General features: G+C 41.3%; 4 protein-coding genes across 4 annotated transcripts; all 4 read left to right on the forward strand.

Annotated features, from left to right (window-relative positions):
* The first annotated feature begins 8545 nt into the window (after positions 1-8545).
* On the forward strand, positions 8546-9658 carry nppal (natriuretic peptide A-like). The gene is made up of 3 exons (XM_021564418.2): positions 8546-8691; positions 8851-9163; positions 9328-9658. The coding sequence occupies exons 1-2, from the start codon at positions 8602-8604 to the stop codon at positions 9154-9156; spliced, it is 396 nt and encodes a 131-aa protein (XP_021420093.1). The 5' UTR covers positions 8546-8601; the 3' UTR covers positions 9157-9163; positions 9328-9658.
* A 4466-nt stretch (positions 9659-14124) lies between these two features.
* Positions 14125-15777, forward strand: vnp (ventricular natriuretic peptide). The gene is given in 3 exon segments (NM_001124212.2): positions 14125-14296; positions 14521-14830; positions 15358-15777. Coding segments are annotated over 3 exon segments (450 nt in total). The 5' UTR covers positions 14125-14185; the 3' UTR covers positions 15387-15777.
* Positions 15778-17429: 1652 nt separating this feature from the next.
* nppb (B-type natriuretic peptide) lies at positions 17430-18443 on the forward strand. The gene is given in 3 exon segments (NM_001124226.1): positions 17430-17625; positions 17772-18066; positions 18250-18443. Coding segments are annotated over 3 exon segments (432 nt in total). The 5' UTR covers positions 17430-17505; the 3' UTR covers positions 18267-18443.
* Positions 18444-21472: 3029 nt separating this feature from the next.
* On the forward strand, positions 21473-23075 carry anp (atrial natriuretic peptide). Its single transcript, NM_001124211.1, is given in 2 exon segments — positions 21473-21600; positions 22002-23075. Coding segments are annotated over 2 exon segments (441 nt in total). The 5' UTR covers positions 21473-21486; the 3' UTR covers positions 22329-23075.
* Positions 23076-26856: the final 3781 nt, after the last annotated feature.

The raw sequence follows: 26856 nt of genomic DNA on the forward strand, positions 1-26856 counted from the left end.
AAAATATTAAATTTTCATGAAATCACAAGTGCAATATAGCAAAACACAGTTTAGCTTGTTGTTAATCCACCTGGCGTGTCAGATTTCAATACAGCTTTTCAGGGAAAGCATGTAAGAACATCTCTCTCAGTAGACAAAATAATACAAACACTAGCAGCCAAGTAGATTGGTCACGAAAGTCAGAAAAGCAATAGATGAAATCGCTTACCTTTGATGATCTTCAAATGTTTGCACTCACGAGACTCCCAGTTACACATTAAATGTTCCTTTTGTTCCATAAAGATGATTTTTATATCCAAAATACCTCCATTTGTTTGGCGCGTTCTGTTCAGAAATCCACAGGCTCGAGCGGTCACGACATCGCAGACGAAAATTCCACATAGTATCCGTAATGTCCACAGAAACATGTCAAACTTTTTTTATAATCAATCCTCAGGTTGTTTTTAAAATATATAATCAATAATATATCAACCGGGACTGTTGGTTTTCAATAGGAGAGGGAGAGACAATGGCTGCCCCACTCTGTTGCACAAGCAAAACTCTGCGAACACCCAGCTATCCACTGACGCGATGTTATCTTTCTCCCTCATTTTTCAAAATAAAAGCTTGAAACTATGTCTAAAGACTGTTGACACCTTGAGGAAGCCATAGGAAAAGGAATCTGGTTGATTTCCCTTTAAATGGAGGCAAGGCATCAAATGGAACAGAGAGCTTTCAGGAAAAACAGCACTTCCTGGTTTGATTTTCCTCAGGTTTTCGACTGCAATATCAGTTCTCAATATCAGTTCTCAATATCAGTTCACAGACAATATTTTGACAGTTTTGGAAACTTTAGAGTGTTTTCTATCCTAATCTGACAATTATATGCATATTCTAGTTTCTGGGCCTGAGAAATAGGCCGTTTCAAATGGGTACATTTTTTTTGCCAAAAACTAAAATCCTGCCACCTACACTCAAGAAGTTTACAATGATGGTAGGCCGTCATTGTAAATAATAATTTGTTCTTAACTGACTTGCCTAGAAAAATAAAGGTTAAATTTAAAAAATATATTTAAAAAATGGATGCCGTGCGCAAAGCACCCACCGGACCGAGGCCAAGTAACCTCCGTTGTTCACTGGAAAACAGAGGATGTGAGAAAGGGAACAGCTCGAAATCCAGGGGCATGTCAGACATACAGTAGGCATAACCTTGGGAGCAAAAGCTGCATTCGGATGTAATAACATCCCTTTGGAGTTTCCAAACAGGAAGGGTGCGCTGATAGCGAGTGGAGATCCTCAACATGCTTGGCCAAAGCCATGAGCAGGGCAGTCTTGTAGGAAAGGACCTTCAGGTCCACAAACTGCAATGGTTCAAACGGAGGGTTCACACAGAGCGTCTAGAACCAAAGCCAGGTCGGTGCCATAGGCTTAGAGCCGACGCACGGCTTTCAGGAACCGCACAATCAGAGGATGAGCCTCGATCTCTATACGACACGTCGAGATGGCTGACATATAAACCTTCCATGTGGAAAAAGAAAGGCTCTGCTCAAAAAGCTCTTAAAAATGACTACCAAAGAGCTCTGAAAAGGAGAAACTCCTTGAACCTTACAGTTGAAGTCGGTCATACACCTTAGCCAAATACATTTAAACTCAGTTTTTCACAATTCCTGACATTTAATAGTAACATAAATGCCCTGTCTTAGGTAAGTTAGGATCACCACTTTATTTTGAGAATGTGAAATGTCAGAATAATAGTAGAGAGAATTATTTATCTCAGCTTTTATTTCTTTCATCCCATTCCCAGTAGGTCAGAAGTGACATAAACTCAATTAGTATTTGGTGGCATTGTCTTTAAATTGTTAAACTTGGGTCAAAGAAATTCCGAAACCCACCACACCTTCTCCGCTATGCAATCTGGTTTCAGAGGTGGTCATGGGTGCACCTCAGCCACACTCAAGGTCCTAAACGATATCTTAATCGCCATCGATAAGAAACAATACTGTGCAGCAGTATTCATTGACCTTGCCAAGGCTTTAGACTCTGTCAATCACCACATCCTCCTCGGCAGACTCGATAGCCTTGGTTTCTCAAATGATTGCCTCGCCTGGTTCACCAACTACTTATCTGGTACAGTTCAGTGTGTCAAATCGGAGGGCCCGTTGTCCGAGCCTCTGGCAGTCTCTATGGGGGCGCCACAGGGTTCAATTCTCAGGCCGACTCTCTTCTCTGTACACATCAATGATGTCGCTCTTGCTGCTGGTGAGTCTCTGATCCACCTCTACACAGACGACACCATTCTGTATACTTCTGGCCCTTTTTTGGACACTTTGTTAACAAACCCCCAGTAGAGCTTCAATGCCATGCAACTCTCCTTCCGTGGCCTCCAACTGCTCTTAAATACAAGTAAAACTAAATGCATGCTATTCAACCGATCGCTGCCTGCACCTGCCCGCCTGTCTCGCACCACTACTCTGGACGGTTCTGACTTAGAATATGTGGACAACTACAAATACCTAGGTGTCTGGTTAGACTGTAAACTCTCCTTCCAGACTCACACCAAACATCTCCAATCCAAAGTTAAATCTAGAATTGGCTTCCTATTTTGCAAACAAAGCGTCCTTCACTCATGCTGCCAAACATACCCTTGTAAAACTGACCATCCTTACCGATCCTCAACTTCGGGCAATGTCATTTACAAATTAGCCTCCAAAACCCTACTCAATAAATTGGATGCAGTCTATCACAGTGCCAGCCGTTTTGTCCCCAAAGCCCCATATACTACCCACCACTGCGACCTGTACGCTCTCGTTGGCTGGCCCTCGCTTCATACTCGTCGCCAAACCCACTGGCTCCAGGTCATCTACAAGACCCTGCTTGGTAAAGTCCCCCCTTATCTCAGCTCGCTGGTCACCATAGCAGCACCCACCTGTAGCATGCGCTCCAGCAGGTATATCTCTCTGGTCACCCCCAAAACCAATTCCTCCTTTGGCCGCCTCTCCTTCCAGTTCTCTGCTGCCAATGACTGGAACGAACTACAAAAATCTCTAAAACTGGAAACACTTATCTCCCTCACTAGCTTTAAGTACCAGCTGTCAGTACCAGCTGTCATAGCCCATCTATAATTTAGCCCAAACAACTACCTCTTCCCCTACTGTATTTATTTATTTATTTATTTTGCTCCTTTGCACCCCATTATTTATATTTCTACTTTGCACATTCTTCCACTGCAAATCTACCATTCCAGTGTTTTTACTTGCTATATTGTATTTCCTTTGCCACCATGGCCTTTTTTTGCCTTTACCTCCCTTATCTCACCTCATTTGCTCACATTGTATATAGACTTATTTTTCTACTGTCTGTTTGTTTTACTCCATGTGTAACTCTGTGTTGTTGTATTGTCACGAATATTACCGAAGGTGACTCCCCTTCTTGTTCGGGTGGCGCTCGGCGGTCGTCGTCGCCGGTCTACTAGCTGCCACCAATCCTTTGTTCTGTGTTCGTTTGGTTTTGTCTAATTGGTTTCACCTGTTTCTTGTTTGGTTATTAGGGTGGGGTTATATAAGTTCGTTCAGTCCGCTTCTGTTTGTGCGGGCTTTTTCGTATGTATGTGTTCGAGTGGTTTGTGTTTGCATTTCGGGTTTCTCGCTGTCCTTTATTTTTTCACATTATTGTTTTCTATTTTGTTCCTGTGATTTATTCTGGACATTAAAGCGTGTTTTTCCCGCATCCTTTTGCTCTCTGCGCCTGACTCCACACCTATACACTCATTGAGCGTTACATGTATGTGTCGAACTGCTTTGCTTTATATTGGCCAGGTCGCAATTGTAAATGAGAACTTGCTCTCAACTTGCCTACCTGGTTAAATAAAGGTAAATAAAACATTTTTTTTAAATGAAAAATTGTTTTCGGGTAGCCTTCCACAAGCTTGCCACAATAAGTTGGCCAATTCCTCCTGACAGGGCTGGTGTAACTGACTCAGGTTTGTAGGCCTCCTTGCTAGCACATGCTTTTTCAGTTCTGCCCACAATTTTTTTATAGGATTGAGGTCAGGGCTTTGTGATGGCCACTCTAATACCTTGACTTTGTTGTCCTTAAGCCATTTTGCCACAACTTTGGAAGTATGCTTGGGGTCATTGTCCATTTGGAAGATCCATTTGCGACCAAGCTTTAACTCCCTTACTGATGTCTTGAGATGTTGCCTCAATATATCCACATAATTTCCCTGCCTCATGATGCCATCTATTTTGTGAAGTGCACCAGTCCCTCTTGCAGTAAAGCACCCCCACAACATGGTGCTGCCACCCCCACAACATGATGCTGCCACCCCCGTGCTTCACGGTTGGGATGGTGTTCTCCGGCTTGCAAGCATTCCCTTTACTCCTCCAAACATAATGATGGTCTTTATGACCAAACAGTTCTATTTTTGTTTCATCAGACCAGAGGACGTTTCTCCAAATTGTACAATCTTTGTTCCCATGTGCAGTTGCAAACCGTAGTCTGTATTTTTTATTGGAGTTTTGGAGCAGCGGCTTCTTCCTTGCTGAGTGGCCTTTCAGTTGTGTCTATATAGGACTCGTTTGACTGTGGTTATAGATACTTTTGCAACTGTTTCCTCCAGGATCTTCACAAGGTCCTTTGCCGTTTCTTCTGGGATCGATTTGCACTTTTCGCCCCAAAGTACGTTCCTCTCTAGGAGACGGAACGTGTCTCCTTCCTGAGCGTTATGACGGCGAAGTATAGCAGTTCCTTGCAGGTTTCCTCACAAGATCCACAGCAAGCACAGCTATCAATGCAGACAGTACTCTTTAGCAGTAACCAATATCCCATGGGAACATGAACTCGTTAATCTTTCCCAAGCAATTCTCTCTCTGTGTCGCACGATGCTAGGCTATCCTCCACGATGAGACGGTAGCTTCAGTCTTTACTAAGTCTTTCTTAACAAAATTATAACAACTCTCTTATGAAATAAAATTGGGTTTTGTTCTATTTTTATTGTCTTCCTTTATACATTTTCTTCACCAACAGTCATAATGTAACGTCCATGTCCCTAATCACAAGCTCCTGCCTTGGCAAATCACACTGTTAAGACACTGATGCCCTTTGCAACCACGTACCTATGTGAGAGTGGATCCTCAGCCCTCACTAGCATGAACTAACTAAATACAGGCACAGACTGTGTGGAAAATTATTTAAGACTGAGACTCTCTCCAATACAACCCAACATTGCAGAGTTATATGCATCCTTTCAAACACACCCTTCTCATTAAGCTCACCTGTGGTGAGTTATTCACAATTGTATATGTAAGATGGCTAAATAAAGAACCCCCCATTTCCTCATTTTGTATCACATTCCAATGATAAAACTGGGTGGACAAAAATTCAATTTCACTGTCGACAATCCAAGATGGTGCAGCAGTAAGACGTGTTTTGTTTTCGTCCCATGTAAATATTGTCTTTTTTTTCGGGGGGTTTGTATACATCTCAATCCCTTTTTTTCAATTTTCGAAATTAAATATAGCTTTCTGCTACCCGCCTCACCCAATGTGGTACGGATCAGCCATTTTTTTTTTTTTACCTTATAACTAGAACCTCCTTCAGCAGCTATCCAGCTAATTAGCTACTAGCTATTTAGTCATTGTTAGCCTCTGCTAGTGGTCTTCACCCTTATCTCGGACTCCTGCCGCTTTAGCCTGGATAGCCCGGATAATACCTGCCAGTCTGCACAGCATGATACCAGCCCTGAGCATATCGGACTGCTTTTTTCCACTACATCACCGGATTCCTGCTGCAAGCTCTGGACCATTACACCAGATCTTCGCAGCTAGCTAGTTGCTACCAAGTGGCTAACGCCCTTGTCCAGAAGCATGCACCAGTTAGCCTCGAGCTAGGCCCATCTCCCGGCTAGCAAATAAAGTATACCAACAACAACATTTCTCTTGCCAATTGGCCTGGACCCTTTCTCGACACGGAGCCCCGAGATCCATCACAACTGGTCTGTTGGTCTGCTGTCATAACTCGGCCGGTGTGATCTCAACCGGCCTCTGCGTTGTTGATCTTTGGTGATGATCCATCTGCTAGCTCCGGCATGCTAGCTCCGTGAACGCCGTGTCTCCCGCTCACTCAACGTAGTAATCGACTACCAAACGGTTCCTTGTTTCATCTATTGCTGCTATGATCACTCTGCTACACAGCCGATGCCTGCTGGACTGTCCATTAACACTGTACTTAATTTTGTTTATCTGTCTGCCCCAGCCACAAACTCAGGCCCTGTGTGTAGCTAACTGACCCTCTCTGCCCATTCATCGCCATATACCCGTTGTTGTTGTCCTATCATTTTACCTGTTGTTATCTCACCAGTTGTTGTCTTAGCTCTCCCAATCAACACCTGTGATTGCTTATGCCTTTCTCTAATGTCAATATGCCTTGTATACTGTTGTTTAGGGCATCTCTCATTGTTTTATTTTACTACGTAGCCCCTAGTCCTGCTCATCATGCCTCAGATAGCTCCTGTGTCCCACCCCCCACACATGCGTAGACCGAACCCAGCTTAACTGGCACGTCCTGAGATGCAACCTCTCTCATCATCACTCAATGCCTAGGTTTACCCCCACAGTACTCGCACCCTACCTTACCCTTGTCTGTACACCATGCCCTGAATCTATGCTACCATACCCAGAAATCTGCTCCTTTTATTCTCTGTTCCCAACGCACTAGACAACCAGTTCTTATAGCCTTTAGCCGTACCCTCACCCTACTCCTCTTCGGTTCTTCGGTTCCTCGGGTGATGTAGAGGTTAACCCAGGCCCTGGCTCTCATTTGTTGACTTCTGTAACCGTAAAAGCCTTGGGTTCATGCATGTTAACATCAGAAGCCTCCTCCCTAAGTTTGCTTTATTCACTGCTTTAGCACACTCCACCAACCCTGATGTGCTAGCCATGTCTAAATTCTGGCTTAGGAAGGCCACCAAAAACTCTGAAATTTCCATCCCCAATTACAACATTTTCCGGTCAAGACAGAACTTGTAAAGGGGGCGGAATTGCAATCTACTGTAGAGATATACTATCCAGGTCTACGTCCAAACAGTTCGAGCTTCCACTTTTAAAGATCCATCTCTCCAGAAATAAGTCCCTCACTGTTGCCGCTTGTTATAGACCCCCCTCAGCTCCTAGCTGTGATCTGGACACCATATGTGAATTGATTGCCCCACATCTATCATCAGAGTTCATACTGCTAGGTGACCTAAACTGGGATATGCTTAACACGCCCTAAAACACTTCTGCGAACAGGCTTTCTAATTGACCTGGCCAGGGTATCCTGGAAGGATATTGACCTCATCCCGTCAGTAGAGGATTCCTGGTTGTTCTTTAAAAGTGCTTTTCTCACCATCTTAAATAAGCATGTCCCTTGCAAACAATGTAGAACTAAGAACAGATACATCCCTTGGTTCACTCCAGACTTGACTGCCCTTGACCAGCACCAAAACACATTGTGGCGTACTACACTAGCTTCGAATAGTCCCCGCGATATGCAACTTTTCAGGGAAGTCAGGAACCAATACACACAGTCAGTTAGGAAAGCAAAGGCTAGCTTTTTCAAGCAGAAATGTGCATCCTGCAGCACTAATTCCAAAAAGTTTTAGGACACAGTGAAGTCCATGGAGAATAAGAGTACTAACCCCCCCCGAGAAAAGAGGAGGATATCATCACTGCATCTTCATTGACAGGGATCCAGAGTGAGTTAGATAGATGCAACAAGCCAGCAGTAACTAGTGTCAATCGATATGCTTCATTACAAGTATGTCAGAACAACTTGTGCAACGATGTAAACCATTCAATCCTGTGGATGAGATGACTAAACTCATCAAAATAATTTTTATAGAGTTTTGGGAACTCTCAATGCCGAATAGGAAAATATTATATACGCAAATCTATTGTCTCTGAGCGGGTCTTGGATATCACTTTTCTTTTCTATTAAAGGTCAAAAGAGACTGAAAAAAGACACTGTGATAAGTTGTCAAACATTCATATATAATGGATGTTTCCTCAGACATCCAGTTCACTTGAAATTAATTGAATAATATGGGAAGGTAAACTTTTTTATTCAAGGTCATATAACACTACCAACAAGTTTATCTTGAGTTTGTAATTGATTCTTTGTTTGCTCCACTTCACTGCATGGGGACTTCATATTGTCTGCCTGTCTGCCTGCCTGCTTGCATGCCTGTATGTCTGTCTGTCCCTCCTTGTGACAGCATCACAAAACAGCATCATCTCAAATGAACCTGAGACCTGTCCACCTGAAGCGTTTAGCTTGAAGTATGGCCACCTTTCTGTCTCTCTTGGTATGGAGATATGGGTAATTGGGTAGAGCCCTCTTAGTGTTACAGTTTTAAGCCTATTATGTCAATTGAGGTAAAGCTTCCAGTTAAATGAATTACACCCCCACGGCATTGTCGCACCTCTCTAGATTAGTCACGGACCACGGTTAATGTTTTCTTGGGCCTCCGTAACGAAACGCCACAGATATAAATGCGCACCTGGTGACGTCTTGTTGCCAAAGGAGAACAGGCAAGGGGAACGATTTGGTCTACCTACAGAGCAAAGGGGCGAAGACGAACTACACATGAAAATGATTTCAAATATCACATTTGGCTGTTTATCTGCGCTTGTACTTCTGAACTTGGTAGGAGCCAACCCCGTGTCCAACCTGCAGGTAAACTGGTGCATCATGCGCAAAACTTTCGATCATTACATTTTGGCAGTTCTTATTCCACCAATTCCCATAGATATGTTTATTGTAGTTGATGGAAGACTGTTTAAAGTGGCTTTAAGTGACATTGCGACTAATGATTCCATGTTTTCTCTCAATTAGAGGGTGATACGGCTTCTGGAGGAGGAAAGAAATGTACCATATAACGTGTCGGAGGAGAGGGAGGTGGATGGGAAAGAATTGGATACAGAGAAGGCAGCCTTCACCGCGGGAGTGGTGCGTCCTTGGGACTCCGAAGACGCAAGGAATTCCGCGCTGGCGGGAAAGGAGAATGCAATTGCGCGTCTTCTCAATTACATTCTGAAGACCTCCAAGCACCCGTGGAGCCGGTTCAAGAAGGGTGGAATGAGAAGCTGCTTCGGCGTCAGGCTAGAGAGAATTGGGTCATTCAGCGGGCTTGGATGCTAAAGGACAGGTACGGTTATATACTGCGTCAATCCAACCGATGGATTCTCCATTTAAATTGTAGGCTATGTTGGTGTTGAATTGATATTAACATCTCACTTGTTTGAACCATCAAATTAATACATGCAATATTGTTTCTCAAGACGGGTTCCATGTTTTGTGTTGTTTCTACAGGTTTTACTGGCTGTTGATCAGAGCCCAAGAAACTACCCTTACTTGAACTATTCGACAAGGATGAACCTCTTCAACTCAGAAAGTATTGACAGAGTTTACAATGGCGTTTGTGATGAGATTTATTTAAATATGTGGTTTGCATTTGGCACATTGAATTGTTCTTATTTTAAAACTGTACAGACGAATTTTAATTTTCAAATGAACATCAAACATTTGGCTCTTGATATAATATATTATTGTTTTAGGCTATTTATTTATCTAGGTCTATTTATTTTCTTGAGAAAAAAAACATGTATACTAAGAGACAGTAGATTGCACGGTGAAATAAATATTTTGCATAATACGTTTCTCTCTCATTTTTACAATCTTTGTCTGGCATACCGAGACTTCGACACTTCACTTACTTCAGTGAGGAGAGTGTATGGGGGGGTATAGCCGAAAAAGCGGCCCGCATCCACGTGCATGCGCCTATCTTAATAGTCATATAGAACTAGTACAGAGTATCCACCACACCAGAACAGCTAATATGACCTTATTGGCAATAATAAATACATTTTATAACATCCTCATCATAACTCCCAACATATATCATTTTTATTTAAAGGTGTTACACAGGATTTTGGGGAAAATGTCCATTGTAATTTCAGAAAATGTCCATAATATATCTGGCGTTAATAGTGGAATGAAAGCGTTTGACAGTATTACTTACCCGCCAGTGTTGCGATTGGCTGTGATATTTGACCGTTGAATTCTCCCGCGAGAGCCACATCTGTTGTCAAACTGGGAAAGCGGTTCTGACTTTGTAGCTGTGTTATCTAGTGTAAATCGCTCACTTCCTCCTTGCAGAAATGTTCACTTAATTCCAGTTTATGTGAGAAAAGAAGCACAGCATCGTGTAGGGTTTCATTGTACCATTCAAATAGTTTCAATAAAACAAAAATATAGTTTTTACAACTGTTTTAAGTAGTTTGACGCTGGTGTACCAAAACCCGAAAGTAACTTTTGTTTTGGTCCATCAGCTTCAAACAACTATAAAAACAATATTTTTGTTGGTGAAAATATATTTTACATGAGTTTGATGGTACAATAATTCCCTACATCAGTGGTTCCCAAACTTTTTATAGTCCTGTACCCCTTCAAACATTCAACCTCCAGCTGCGTACCCCCTCTAGCACCAGGGTCAGCACACTCTCAAAAAAATGTTTCCATCATTGTTGGCCTGCCACACACACACACTATATGATACATTTCTTGAACATACTTTTTGTCACAACCCGGCTCGTGGGAAGTGAGATAGAGCTCTTATAGGACCAGGGCACAAATAATAATATAATAATAATCCATATTTTTGCTCTTTATTTATCCATCTTACATATAAAACTTTATTTGTTCATCGGAAATTGTGAATAACTCACCACAGGTTAATGAGAAGGGTGTGCTTGAAAGGATGCACATAACTCTGCAATGTTGGGTTGTATTGGAGAGAGTCTCAGTCTTAAATCATTTTCCACACACAGTTTGTGCCTGAATTTAGTATTCATGCTAGTGAGGGCCGTGAATCCACTCTCACATAGGTACGTGGTTGCAAAGTTCTTAACAGCACGATTTGCCAAGGCAAGATACTCTGAGAAATCTGTCAGTGGCTTCTGATTAAATTCCATTTCCAAAGAACTGCTTGTTGCAACTTTGATTAAAATCTCTTGTTCAGATATCGATAAGTGGACTGGAGGCAGGGAAAGAAAGGGATAACAAATCCAGTTGTTTGTGTCATCCGTTTCAGGAAAGTACCTGCGTAATTGCGACACCGGGATGCTGGCCTTATAGGCAGAGTTCCTCTGTCCAGTGTCTGTGTTCTTTTTTGCCAATCTTAATATTTTCTTTTTATTGGCCAGCCTGAGATATGGCTTTTTCTTTGCAACTCTGCCTAGAATGCCAGCATCCCGGAGTCGCCTCTTCACTGTTGACGTTGAGACTGGTGTTTTGCGGGTACTATTTAATGAAGCTGCCAGTTGAGGACTTGTGAAGTGTCTGTTTCTCAAACTAGACACTCTAATGTACTTGTTATCTTGCTCAGTTGTGCACCGGGGCCTCCCACTCCTCTTTCTATTCTGGCTAGAGCCAGATTGCTCTGTTCTGTGAAGGGATTAGTACGCAGCGTTGTATGAGATATTCAGTTTCTTGGCAATTTCTCTCATGGAATAGTCTTCATTTCTCAGAACAAAAATAGACTGATGAGTTTCAGAATAAAGTTATTTATTTCTGGCTATTTTGAGCCTATATTCAAACCAACAAATGCAGATACATATATTTTTTTTATTTGTTGTTTTACCAGGTAGGTTGACTGAGAACACGTTCTCATTTACAGCAACAACCTGGGGAGAGGAGGGGGATGAACCAGCCAATTGTAAACTGGGGATTATTAGGTGACCGTGATGGTTTGAAGGCTAGATTGGGAATTTAGCCAGGACACCGGGGTCAACACCCCTACTCTTACGATAAGTGCCATGGGATCTTTAATGACCTCAGAGTCAGGACACCCGTTTTACGTCTCATCCAAAAGACAGCACCCTACACAGGTTAGTGTCTCCAATCACTGCCCTGGGGCATTGGGATATTTTTTAGACCAGAGGAAAGAGTGCCTCCTACTGGCCCTCCAACACCACTTCCAGCAGCATCTGGTCTCCCATCCAGAGATTGACCAGGACCAACCCTGCTCAGCTTCAGAAACAAGCCAGCAGTGGTATGCAGGGTGGTATGCTGCTGGTGAATGCTGCTGGTGAATGCTGTTGATGATCCAGATACTCAACTAGTCTAATGGACAGTTTTATTGCTTCTTTAAACCGAACAGTTTTCAGCTGTGCTAACAATTGCAAAAGGGTTTTCTAATGATCAATTAGCCTTTTAAAATGATAAACATGTATTAGCTAACACAATGTGCCATTGGAACACAGGAGTGATGGTTGCTGTTAATGGGCCTCTGTAGCCTTTTTAGATATTCCATAAAAAATCTGCCCTTTCCAGCTACAATTGTTATTTACAACATTAACAATGTCTACACTGTATTTCTGATCAATTTGATGTTATTTTAATGGACAAAAAAAATTGCTTTTCTTTGAAAAACAAGGACATTTCTAAGTGACCCCAAACTTTTGAACAGTAGTGTAAGTGAACGCTCTCATCATATTTGCGCCTCTTTGGTCAAACGTACCTGTCTGTCATTCGGTGCTTTCCCAGGTAAGGGGGCAGTAGCTCTTCGGCTGCATCAGATTCACAACTGTCTGTGTCCATGCTAGCTGGGCTAACAACAAATGTAGAAATACTGATGCTAGCATTGGATGTGCTCGTGGAAGCAGAGCAACTTGTGTCCTCGACAGGTGCAGGTGTAGTACTGCTGGTAGAAGCAGTACTACCAGTAGAGCTGGTATGTGTCTCTATGGACACGGGCCTTACTTTTTTAACCATTTATCCATTCTCGAGCAAACGGAATGAGCAGCAGCTACGTTTGGCAACATTAGTGGAAATCCCATGAGAGAGTAATGTGATTGGATGTTAATTATTTGACTAGACTAACTGTATTTGACATTGTGTTGTTATTTCGCTGAACACTAGACGTTTAATTTGATTTTTGCCAGTGAAACGAGGCTACTCAGGTGAGAAAAAAACTCACCCAAATGGTAATGGAAAATATAAATGGACTGTATTTTTAAAAATGTTTTCTATGTGAATCACATTTTTCTTTGGCGGCATTGCGCGTACCCCAGTTTTGGAATACCTGCCCTAGATTATTCAGTGCTTGTAATCTCACATAAATTTAAATTGAACAGTGTAGAATTTTAGAAATCAGGAAATGACAGAACGATTTCCACTAGATAACACAGCCACAAAGTCAGAACCGCTTTCCTAGTTTGACAACAGATGCCGCCAATCACCACACTGTCAGATAAGTAATACTGTGAAACACTATCATTCTACTATTAGTGCCAAATATACACACAGTGTACATTACACAACATTAAGAATACCTTCCTAATATTGAGGTGCACCTGTCCTTTTGCCCTCAGAACAGCCTCAATTCGTAGAGGCGTGGACTCTACAAGGTGTCAAAAGCGTTGCACAGGAATGCTGGCCCATGTTGACTTCAATGCTTCCCACTGTTATGTGAAGTTGGCTGGATGTCCTTTGGGTGGTGGACCATTCTTGATACACACAGAAAACTGCTGAGAATGAAAAACCCAGTAGCGTTGCAGTTCTCGAAACAAACAAGTGCGCCTGGTACCTACTACCACATTCACCCTCTGAATGGCACACATACGCAATCCATGTCTCAATTGTCTCAAGGCTTAAAAATCATTGTGTACATACAAAGAGCACAATACATAGAAAACAATCACAATGGTCATCAACATTTCCTCGATCAGAGCTTTAAACTCAACAAGCGATACCATATAGCGATGAGAAGCCTATTGCAACCTCCTTCTCACCATCCTCCACCTACTCTTCTTCGTCGTCCCTCATCCTCTTCCTCCTCTCACCCCCAAAAACACAACACCGAATACTTAGTCTATGATTGATTCTAGAGCGCATAAGCATCTCCAGTCCAAATAATGGTCCAAACTAAATCTTATCTTAAAAGGAAGTCGGTCCGGGCGCCGCACACAACCAGGCTCTCTTATCACTTACTGTCAAGGCAACGGAATGTCAAGCTGAATTCTGTCATAACATGCAGTCCTTCATAAGTAGGCCTACTGTCCAAACCACAGTGCTCTATATAAAAAGGCGACCTGGTCATCCCGTCATTAAAACACTGAAAGGGATATCTGAGACGCCTCAAAAAGACAGTGGGGGGTTCGTTATTGGAATGGCGAAATTGCATATTTTCCTTGGATATATCGTATTAATAACGACACTGAGTGTGAGCTGTGGAACTCCATATGCCAGTCGGAATGTTCAAGAGTTGGAAAATCTGAAGGTAAGACACCCTACTACAGTAAGAACCAGCTCAGAAACATAACATAGAAAATCAAGTACATTTGAGTTCTTAGAATTGTTTAATTTCTGTAGACTTATAACAACTTTTAACTAGGTGACATAGAGCATATATTCTATAGCATCTATAAATTCTATTATAATCACCTTTCAAAGTAATGTGTTATGACCGTGTGACATTAATACATGCCATTTGTTCACTTATAGGATCTGATCCAGCGGCTCGAGGACAAGTTGACCGTTAACGAGGAAAATTACGCTTATCCATCCGAGTCTGAGGATGTGGACACAGCTGAGATGGAGGACATTGAGTACTCGCCCACGGCAATCCGGGGGCAGGAAGAGAGAATGACCATGAACGCACCCAACAGAATTGCCCCTGAAAGCCCTGTGGTGTCACGCCTGAAAGATCTCATCGGTTTGACAAAAACGGCCAAATCGTTCAACAGCTGTTTCGGTAATCGGATTGAGAGAATCGGCTCGTGGAGCGGACTGGGGTGCAATAATGTCAAGACTGGTACATCTTTTACTGCAATAACTTGAGTGGAATGCCTTAAAAAAATACATATCTGCTCAAGAATGTAGTAGGCTACGATTTAGACAGTCAGCCCTAATCTTGTTTCCAGTAATTGGTATTTTGACCAATAACATCAGACCTTTTCACATCAGATCTTTTTCAGCACTGATCTGATTCAACCCAAAAGGCCAATTAGTTAAAAAAAAAAAAAGATCAGAATTGGGCTGCCTGTCTGAACACAGCCTTTGTGTGGAGAAGCACATAGGGCCTAATTTGCTGCTAAAATGTATACATACAATGTATTGGTTTTACGCGCACAGAATAGATTTTACGCATTGCTCTGCCTATTGTTTAATAAAATATAAAGGTTGTTACAAGATCACACACGCATCAATATTAAGTCCTTTATATTACATTTTAAGGCTATATGACTTGAACGTATGCTTGGTGATGTTTGGCTAATGATATAACCACTAAAAAAATGAATTAAACAGTGATCATTAAATTCTTTTCATTTGTATTTGCAGGTAACAAGAAGAGAATATTTGGGAACTGAAGAATAATGGAGGCTACCCATTCATGGACATCACGAAACTGCGTCATGTCTGACCTCTGTGGAAATCTCCATCCTATTATGGAGAATTCATTTTTTTCTGTCAAATAATATATTTATTTGATAAACTAACGTATATTAAATCATTTTGATATTAAAACATACAAAATTAAATATCTTAATTTCAGTGTTGGCTTGGTCAGTGAGAATTAGACATATGCACATTTGATTTCTACTATGAAAAAGGAATATATGATTGCTAATTGCACTCCAGAAATAGCCGATATAATGCATTTGTTATGTTGGACGCCTGTACAGTTTTGTTCACTTGTGTGTATAAAATCAATGTATATGTTTGATGATGTTTGGACATGGTATTATTTATAATAAACTATTAGAATAGAAGACTTTGTTTTCTTGTCATCAACATATATTTATTATGAATTCAAGACATTATAGCCTACCAGTTGTCACATTAGGCTAGTTGTTGCACAGAGAGAAAGACAATGAGAGAAATTCAAGTCATACTGACAATGAACTATTGCTATTCAAATAGTTTATGGACTAAGCCAGCTCTGCAATGCCAGCACATTAGGTCCAAATAATATGAGGATTATTATAAGAAAACGAATTATCAACAGTATTTAGCATTCTTGTAGACAAGTAATATGACACCGTTAATGAATTTGTTCTCATCATAAACTCAACTTTTGACATTTGAACAGAACATTGGAAAGACTCTAGTTGTTTATTATAAAAAACAACACTCTACAACTTACATTGACACTCTACAAAAGTCAATGTAAGTTCAGGAACAAGAATGTGGCAGATGCAGTAGCCTATATTCCACATCGATATTGCACAATTTTTAAAAAAAAATCAAACTGGCAACATTAAAATCTATATGGCAGGTCTGTAGAGAGAGCATTACCCCAGGGCCCAGCACACACCCCACCTTAGACAAACACACACACCCCACCTTAGACACACACACACACACACACACAGGTTGAGATGGTGATGTGAATCCAACATATACATTGTTTTATTTGTAGTCTAACTGGAATAAAAGCCAGGCTAAGTCTGTGGCACAGATGGAACTATCCAAACAGAAGATACATCTCCTTCAAATGTTGATATTTGGTTGCATCAACAACCAAACACAATTCATTATCACTAAACATCATTACATTTGAAAATCAAACAGAGGTTGAATTCCTAGGCCTATTGTACTGTCTTGAATTCTGGATTTAATTCAAACAATTGATGTTGATGACTTTGCAAATGCTATTTTAGGCCTAAATAGTATCATTGATGATTGATACATTTTGGTCATGTTTCACTTGCTCTGTTAATAAGCCTACCCTTTGGAATGACTTTGACAGCAACAGTGACTCTATTTCATTTTTAAGAGGATGTCTCTCAACAATCATTCTCAAGATAGCACATTGGTAAGTCAGTGATACATGTCCTACCCAAGTGGGCTGGGCTTGGTTAAAACCGTAGATGGGAGACCAAAGAGTAGGTGAAGATAGACCAATTCTCCAGTAGGTGTTGCCCAGCCTATTGTTTTTGTTTCTAATAGTGGATTACGTTTAAAATCTGATATTGTCACGATACATTGACAAATTAAATTGACTCAACCAGTTTGTGCTCAGTGGGACGTGGTTAAGTGAGAACTTGAATTACTTAATAATTAATATAGACACTTTTAGACACTTTTTAGATTAAACAAGGCACAAGGTCGTCCTCAATGCTAGACAGCGGCCCACCGTTGGCAAGGCTTAGCCTATGACTTTCAGTAGGCTACTCAATGTGAAAAATCTCTTACAATATGCAAGCCAATCTATGAACGTATGTTTCCAAACAAAGGATTGAACTGACTAGGTCATGGGTATGCCCCATTTATCTAGGAAGACAAAGCTTTAAAAGGAGTCATTTCCGACAGCTAGTGTTATCACAATCAGGTGTCGGCATGCAACACCAATTCTTTGCATAACTGTGCGGGTCAGACTAGATATAAAATACCCTGGCGTAGGTGTGTAGAAACAACGACATTTGAATTGCAAGGAAAATAAGCTTTTACACACAACTTCAACTTCACTGAAGAAGAAAGAGAACAATGCAGCTCTCCAACAGTCCTCTTTTTGGCCTTGTTCTCCTGTTCTTAAATCTGCCGCTGAGCAGCGCGTATCCTGTCTACAACGGGTTACTGACCAATGATGACATGGAGGTCTTAAATGTGAGTCCCTTTTAGGCTATACAGCCTCATATTTACCTTTGAGGGAGGTCTTGTTCCAGACATATGAAGTAGTTTATAATCCCTAGACGTTGAAGCCCAAGAGTATCATTAAAACTGTTTGTTCAAACTTGTTTTTGACATTGCAGGTACTTCTCCACCGACTTCAAAAGTCCTTTCCTGAGCTGAGTGAGGTTGAGCGAGTCTCCACAGAAAAGTCGGATGATGTCACTCCTGAAGCCATGGCAATGGTTGCAGAGGATGAGAGAGAGCAACCACAAACAAGACCGGACAAAGCCACCACAAGAGACTTCCTGTCAGCTCGGGACCTGAAAACTGTCCGAAACGACTCAAGATCAAAGAGATACTCGGGCTGCTTCGGGCGAAGGATGGACCGAATCGGCTCAATGAGCTCTCTTGGATGCACCACGGTTGGCAAATACAGTGAGTTTGGTTCAGGTTGAGATGGTATAGGCTACTGTGCATCAGATACAGTCTCTTAACCAAATAGTGTCCAAGTAGTTCACTCTAAAACAGTGCGGATAAGTTGTCTGATATCCATTGTGAGAGTTCTAATGTTGAGAAACAAACTTATGTTGGTTAATATCTTGTTTTGTCTATTTTCAGATGCAAAGACAAGATGAAGTCTTACACATAACCTGGAACAGCAACGTCATTACTTACCAAATGGTATTCTTATTTATAGGCTATGGGCTACCTATTTATTTGATTATATTTATTGAACTTTGTTTATTGACAATATATTTATTTGAACTGATTTAAGATGGTGTCATGGTGTACAATAAATGTTTACAACTGCGCATAAAACATTGTTTTGACTGGTTATTGTTTTGACTGGTTTATTGCCATCCATTAAGAAAAATAAATTATTGCAAATTACAGAATGCCTTAGTCATTATAAGCTCAGGCTGAATATTCAATGAGGAAAATAACAAGATGTGAAGTTTGCCTAAACCTTGGGGTTGCGTTCATAGATCTATCATACGCCAAATTGAGTCAGGTGCATGTATGAATTGGGATGACATAACCATAGCATACTAACTAACTCACAACGGACCCTTAGGCTACAGAGTGACCCTCACAAAACAATAAACCCTCACAGAACAATAAATTACGAGAGAAGCAAAGAAAAACTACTTGGCGCAAAGTAAAATCACAAGGAATAAACCTCAAAGCTACTGTTATTTCAGCACTAAGGAGAGAGAATGTTCCGAATAGGCTACCATTCTGCGAAACAGTCCAGGCGTACACTACATGACTAAAAGTATGTAGACACCTGCTCATTGAACATCTTATTCCAAAATCATGTGCGGACGTTGCTTCCAGAGGCAGTTTGGAACTCGGTATTGAGTGATGCTAACGAGGACAGGTGATTTTTAAACGATACGCGCTTCAGCACTCAGCAGTCCCATTCTGTAAGCTTGTGGAGTCTACCACTTCGTGGCTGAGCCGTTGTTGCTCCTAGACGTTTCCAATTCGCAATAACAGCACTTACAGTTGACCAGGGCAGCTCTGGTAGGGCAGAAATGTTACAAACTGATTTGTTGGAAAGTTTGAATCCTATGACGGTGCCACATTGAAATTCACTGAGCTCTTCAGTAATGCCATTATACTGCCGATGTTTGTCTATGGAGATTGCATGGCTGTGTGCTCAATTTTATACACCTGTCAGCAACGAGTGTGGCTGAAATAGCCAAATCCACTAATTTGAAGGGGTGTCCACATACAGTACCAGTCAAAAGTTTGGACACCTACTCATTCAAAGGTTTCTTTATTTTTACTATTTTCTACATTGTAGAATAATAGTGAAGAGATCAAAACCCTTGAAATAACACATATGGAATCACGTAGTAACCCAAAAAAAGGTGTTAAATCAAAATATATTTTATATTTGAAATTCTTCAAAGTTGCCACCCTTTGCCTTGATGACAGCTTTGCACACTCTTGGCATTCTCTCAACCAGCTTCATGAGATAGTCACCTGGAATGCATTTCAATTAACAGGTGTGTCTTGCTAAACGTTAATTTGTGGAATTTCTTTCCTTCTTAAGGAAATTGTCTTGGCTTAAAGCCAATCAGTTGAGTTGTGACAAGGTAACTTACCTGGTGAAATAAGGGTAAAATAAAAATGTTTAAAGTGCAGTCGCAAAAACCATCAAGCTCTATGATGAATTTGGCTCTCATGAGGGCCGCCACAGGAAAGGAAGACCCAGAGGTAGTTTTGATGTCCAATTCACCCCAAAGGTGTTCAATGGGGTATTTTAGAAAAATAAAATAAAAACCTTGAATGAGTAGGTGTCCAAACTTTTGACTGGTACTGTACATTTGTATATATAGTGCATTTTAGACATATAGCTTTATATGGTTCAATTATTATATGATTCACACTGTCGACCATTCCTGGACTCTGCCCAGTTCAGACCTTCCGGAAATGCACACTTTATCTCAACATTGTACCAAGTGGTGTGGGTCATCATTACTGATAACCTGACCCGGGCTTAGTTACTGTATGCTGTCCAGTGATAAGGCAGCGTTACGTTTTAGGAACGAATGACGTATCTTCACAGTAATGCCAAAAATTCAAATCACTTTATGAGTCATGAGGGTTATCGATTTGGATAGGACATGAGATAAGGTCTTGCCTTCTTATATGGAGTCTTATATGGGGTGGCAGGCAGCCTAGTGGTTAGTGTTTGGCCAGTAACCGAAAGGATGCTAGATTGAAACCGAGCTGACAAGGTACAAATCTGTCGTTCTGCCCCTGAACAAGGCAGTTAACCCACTGTTCTTAGGCCGTCATTGTAAATGAGAATTTGTTCTTAACTGACTTGCCTAGTTTAATAAAGGTTAAATACATTTTAAAAACGGAGCACCCAAGATTGTCATCCATATATCAGCCAATGTCCAACAAACGTCACCTTAACAGATAATTCAAATGCTTTACGTTAATACTGATAGGAGGGGATGGAAACCGTTGTCATAACATGAGTTATTCACAAGTAGCGTATTGATGAGTGACTCAAATGCCACCACTCAAGGTGAATAAAGTCATTATGGCCTCTCTCTTTTGGACCATGCGAGATGAATACTCCATGAAGGGGGTCCACACACTCAAATGAAGAGATGTAACTTTTTTTTAAGGATGCTCGAACCATTCTTAACTAAGCCATCGTCAGTGTTTCCTCCGTTTAATTTGAAGTTGTGGATTGTACACCATATAGCTAAAGGTTATAGAACGTTCAATGAGATGGTACTTACAGGCTTTCTATGACTATACCTAACATGTACCTATTTATAGTGCATGTTTGCATTGTCATTATGTCTTATGATGTCTCTATGTACATTCTTTTTGACAAGTCGGCCAGTATGATGCAATACAAATGTACTAAAGCCTAAAACAGTATACTATTCTAACCTGGAAAGAGGTTCCATTCATAAACCGTTTTTTTGCCTTCTATATATAGAGCAGCAGAACATGCTTTTAACCCACTGTGGTATAGTCAGAGTTTGGAGCGAGAGCAATTCCAATTATTTGTGTGGCGGATGCATTCCCGGCAAAGCACGCCATGTCTGAGCTCAGGCCCCAAAGACCTACCATGAGTATCAACACACACACACATATCAGCCATCACCCAGCCACCACTTAAAATTACATTTTACTAGCAGCCTTATCAGACAGAGGTGTCGGAATGCACTTCAGACAATCCACAAAATGATGAGCCACTGACACCAGACCGTCTCCTCTGTATGTGTGTGCGAGCGTGTGTGTTTTGTCTATTTAAGAGAAGGCCTGGCTAACAACTTGCCTTAGCACTAACAAACCACAGCCTAAATGGAATCAAGCATGGTGAGGACTGCCGTCTCATGGGGACTTCTGCTCCTGCTTTGTCAACAGACGCTGGTGGCGGCCCATGTGTTGGGCAGACCATACCCTGAGAGCGACTTGGCCCAATTGAAGGTAGGTAGTTACTAGTCATCTCAGTTGATGTAGGTAGGGTACATTGATTTATTGTCCCTGGGAGACTTTATAATAAAGTTGTGTTGGATTCAATTGATGGATGGTGGCCCCCGAGGTGTTTGGCAACTTTTGTGATGTAATAACAGCTAGTCAGAAAGAAAAAGTCTGACCTAATATGCGCTTTTCAAAACTGTATTTTGTGTACAGTATCTAGAGTTATATTGGAATGTTTTTTTGTATTTGAAGTTAAAAATTATAGGTTTTTTTTAAACTGCCTTTATGTCAATGGATTAAGGAAATGGATTGTCTGTGATAGATGGCTCTAACAGTGCCCAGGATACTGTAACTAAATCAAGTAATGAAACATCATGACATGTCCTCATAAATTCCCTGTTCTACAGAATCTACTGGAGCGATTCGAGGAGACCTTGGCTGCAGTGGCCACAGCAGATGACACTGTAGTGGACTACGAGGGCCCCAACCCAGAGCCTGAACACAGTAAGGCTAGCCCAGAGTGGGACAGGTCCCCAGAGGCCCCACAGAGGCTCTCAGACGTCCGGGAGCTAGCTGCAGACGAGAGCTACAGCAGGGCCCAGAGTCAAAGGAGCCGGCTGCAGGACCTGCTCATGGCCACCAGGAGTAAAGCTGTGTCTGGGTGCTTCGGAGCTAGGATGGACCGCATCGGGACCTCGAGCGGTTTAGGCTGCAGTCCTAAAAGACGTAGCTAGTCAGTTGATGTATATACAGTACACAGAAAAACACATGTAGGTGTTTTAACTTGAAAAGATGAGACCCCCCCCCCCCCCTTAAGATGTCAATTTATAATCAACTAAAACAACTTACAGACCCAGTGCAGTCAAACATTTTATTTTCCAGGGCTTTATATATATATTTTTTTTTTCTCACTGAGGTTGGAATAATACTCTGAAATTGTGAAAATTATGATAATGCCCCTTTAGTGTAAGAGCTGTTTGAAAAGACTGCCTGAAATTTCAGCCTGTTTTGGTGGGATGGAGTTTTAGCCTTCCATGGTAATGCCACATGCGGTAAATTGGTTAATATACCAATGAGAGCGTTCCGAATATCTTTGCCAATAACAGCACATTTTCAGATTTCGCCTCCCCACTGAGACCACTCCCAGACAGTCCCAACAAAATTATTGCTTGAGAAATGTATATTTTCTAAGAGGCTATTTTTGTTTCTTTTCTACCATTTTAATTTAAAACAAACAATCACTGTAAGGTACTTAATTGTTACCCAGAAATGATTTGACCTTTAACAATTGAAATCAGAGGCACATTGACTGGGCCAGTCAAAGGGTACCCACCCCTCTAATGCATGCCGACAGTATTGTCAGTGGAGGAGGAGAGAGGGTGTAGTGACACACAGCGTTGGTGATGTGCAAGACTAGCAGGAGGTATGTTTTGTAAATTAATTTGATCAAGCTATGTATGTAGCCAATTGATTATTTCTTGACGAATAAAAACATAATAATAATTGTTGTTGTTTCTCTATAATACTAGATACCTATCAATGTTATGAAGTTGGCTTTAGCTTGCCAGCTAGATACGTTCCCATTCTCATAGCTAGCTACCAAGCCATTTCAGGCTATCAATCAAGTTAGAGTAGCTTATCTAACTATCTTAGCTGGCATGTCTGCTAAGGTTCCTAGACTTTAGAAAATACAAAAGTTGCTTTAATTATTAGGATATGATAATATATACCAGTGTGGGTGTTGTACTAAACTCCTGAGGCATAACATTTCTAAAGAATAAATGAAAATAGAACAGGTAATGAGATATGCTTAATAGATAACCTTATGCAGAATTTTTTTTTTTTTTTTACATAGAATTAGGCATAATGATTATAGCTCTAGATTGCAGGGAAACGCCCTTTCAGGTGTTTCAAAAATGCAAAATTCTCCGATTTATGGAGGGCCAACTACGGAACAACTCCCTAAATTATGGCTGGCCGATATATCGAATTAATTTGAAGTTATGGTTTTGCGAGATATTCCAATTGTCTGTACGCAAGAAAACAGAAGAATAATAGAGGGTAAGTTAACATTTCTCCCAATACCCTTTTTATGTATCAACTACTCAAATTTCGCGCAGTGCAGACGCTGCTAAAACAAGAGTACCAATGAACATTGATTCTGGAAAATGAATGCTCAGTTTGTCGCGAGCAGCATTGTGGTACGAAGTAACGGTAGCAGAATTTCTACACAAGACAAGACGCCAGCCCCCTCATTAGGAAGGATTTACAAAGGCAGCATTTTCTGAACTAAACTGACCAAGGCGCACCTCCAACAACCTCATAATTCTGACCATTTTTCTCAACCAGTGGCATATGGGCTTTTTAGGTGCGATGCAGTAGCGATGCTTGGGTATAATCACTGGGGGGAAATTACCAGTGTGTGTACGTTCGTGTAAGTAGAAACATGTTTGACTCACCCTACTTGTAGAGAAACGCCAATGCCGCCATTCTCTCTTTCATGCTGACGAAACGGTCTATCACTCTGTCATACAGTACACGCTTTTATTTTTTGTTGTCCTTGGCCACCTGGCTAAAATGCTTGCTTGCTAGCCTAACTTTCATTCATGAGCAACGTTAGCTAGTTAACATTAGCCTTCTACATCTAGCTACATATTGAACTTCCATCATCTCATGGGCACAACAATGTATGAATTATTATTATTTTAAGGGGTGGATCAGCTTTAATATTGCGGATAGATTGTTGCTTCCATCAATGTAATTGTCTGCATAATTTGCAATCCCCCATATTTTTGGGATACAGTGCCTTGCGAAAGTATTCGGCCCCCTTGAACTTTGCGACCTTTTGCCACATTTCATGCTTCAAACATAAAGATATAAAACTGTATTTTTTTGTGAAGAATCAACAACAAGTGGGACACAATCATGAAGTGGAACAACATTTATTGGATATTTCAAACTTTTTTAACAAATCAAAAATGGAAAAATTGGGCGTGCAAAATTATTCAGCCCCTTTACTTTCAGTGCAGCAAACTCTCTCCAGAAGTTCAGTGAGGATCTCTGAATGATCCAATGTTGACCTAAATGACTAATGATGATAAATACAATCCACCTGTGTGTAATCAAGTCTCCGTATAAATGCACCTGCACTGTGATAGTCTCAGAGGTCCGTTAAAAGCGCAGAGAGCATCATGAAGAACAAGGAACACACCAGGCAGATCCGAGATACTGTTGTGAAGAAGTTTAAAGCCGGATTTGGATAGAAAAAGATTTCCCAAGCTTTAAACATCCCAAGGAGCACTGTGCAAGTGATAATATTGAAATGGAAGGAGTATCAGACCACTGCAAATCTACCAAGACCTGGCCGTCCCTCTAAACTTTCAGCTCATACAAGGAGAAGACTGATCAGAGATGCAGCCAAGAGGCCCATGATCACTCTGGATGAACTGCAGAGATCTACAGCTGAGGTGGGAGACTCTGTCCATAGGACAACAATCAGTCGTATATTGCACAAATCTGGCCTTTATGGAAGAGTGGCAAGAAGAAAGCCATTTCTTAAAGATATCCATAAAAAGTGTAGTTTAAAGTTTGCCACAAGCCACCTGGGAGACACACCAAACATGTGGAAGAAGGTGCTCTGGTCAGATGAAACCAAAATTGAACTTTTTGGCAACAATGCAAAACGTTATGTTTGGCGTAAAAGCAACACAGCTGAACACACCATCCCCACTGTCAAACATGGTGGTGTCAGCATCATGGTTTGGGCCTGTTTTCTTCAGCAGGGACCGGGAAGATGGTTAAAATTGATGGGAAGATGGATGGAGCCAAATACAGGACCATTCTGGAAGAAAACCTGATGGAATCTGCAAAAGACCTGAGACTGGGACAGAGATTTGTCTTCCAACAAGACAATGATCCAAAACATAAAGCAAAATCTACAATGGAATGGTTAAAAAATAAACATATCCAGGTGTCAGAATGGCCAAGTCAAAGTCCAGACCTGAATCCAATCGAGAATCTGTGGAACGAACTGAAAACTGCTGTTCACAAATGCTCTCCATCCAACCTCACTGAGCTCGAGCTGTTTTGCAAGGAGGAATGGGAAAAAATGTCAGTCTCTCGATGTGCAAAACTGATAGAGACATACCCCAAGCGACTTACAGCTGTAATCGCAGCAAAAAGGTGGCGCTACAAAGTATTAACTTAAGGGGGCTGAATAATTTTGCACGCCCAATTTTTCCGTTTTTGATTTGTTAAAAAAGTTTGAAATATCCAATAAATGTCGTTCCACTTCATGATTGTGTCCCGCTTGTTGTTGATTCTTCACAAAAAAATACAGTTTTATATCTTTATGTTTGAAGCCTGAAATGTGGCAAAAGGTCGCAAAGTTCAAGGGGGCCGAATACTTTCGCAAGGCACTGTAGCCATTGGGTGCTGTTCAGGGGCTAACAGAAATGGAATAATGTGTCCCTGAACAAGGGAGGGGAGGGGAGGGGGGGGTCAAAATCAAAAGTAACAGTCAGTATCTGGTGTGGCCACCAGCTGAATTAAGTACTGCAGTGCATCTCCTCCTCATGGACTGAATATTTGCCAGTTCTTCCACCAAAGTACCTGCAAGTTCCCGGACATTCCTAGGGGAAATGACCCTAGGCCTCACCCTCCGATCCAACAGGTCCCATATGTGCTCAATGGGATTGAGATCCAGGCTCTTCACTGGCCATGGCAGAACACTGACATTCATATCTTGCAGGAAATCACGCACAGAACGAGTAGAATGGATGGTGGCATTGTCATGGTGGAGGGTGTCATGTCAGGATGAGCCTGCAGGAAGGGTACCACATGAGGGAGGAGGATGTCTTCCCTGTAACGCACAGCGTTGAGATTGCCTGCAGATGTGGTTTGTCGTTGTCCCGTGTAAAAAAAATAATTAAAAAATCCATCTTTAAAAATAAAAAATTTCAATATACTAAAATCTCTTTTTCCATTTATAAATTAAATATACCTTCCGGCAACCCGCCTCACCCAATGTGATACAGATCTGCTATTTTTAGACCTTATAGCTAGAACCTCCATCAGAAGCTAGCCATCAGAAGCTAACCAGCTAATTAGCTACTAGCTATTTAGTCATTGTTAGCCACTCCTTTACCTTTAGCTCAGACACCAACCGCTTTTAGCGATATCAACCCTGAGCATACCGGACTGCTTTTCTCCACTACAAAACCGGATTCCTGCCATAAACCCTGGACCATTACTCCTCATCAT

This window comes from Oncorhynchus mykiss, chromosome 16 (genome assembly GCF_013265735.2).
Source record: "Oncorhynchus mykiss isolate Arlee chromosome 16, USDA_OmykA_1.1, whole genome shotgun sequence".
Classification (NCBI taxonomy): Eukaryota; Metazoa; Chordata; class Actinopteri; order Salmoniformes; family Salmonidae; genus Oncorhynchus; species Oncorhynchus mykiss.

Bases quoted from the DNA above. Each gene is read 5' to 3' on its own strand.
- nppal (XM_021564418.2), top strand. From the start codon at position 8,602: ATGAAAATGATTTCAAATATCACATTTGGCTGTTTATCTGCGCTTGTA. The intron at 8,692-8,850 runs GTAAACTGGTGC...TCTCTCAATTAG, and splicing joins ACCCCGTGTCCAACCTGCAG to AGGGTGATACGGCTTCTGGA.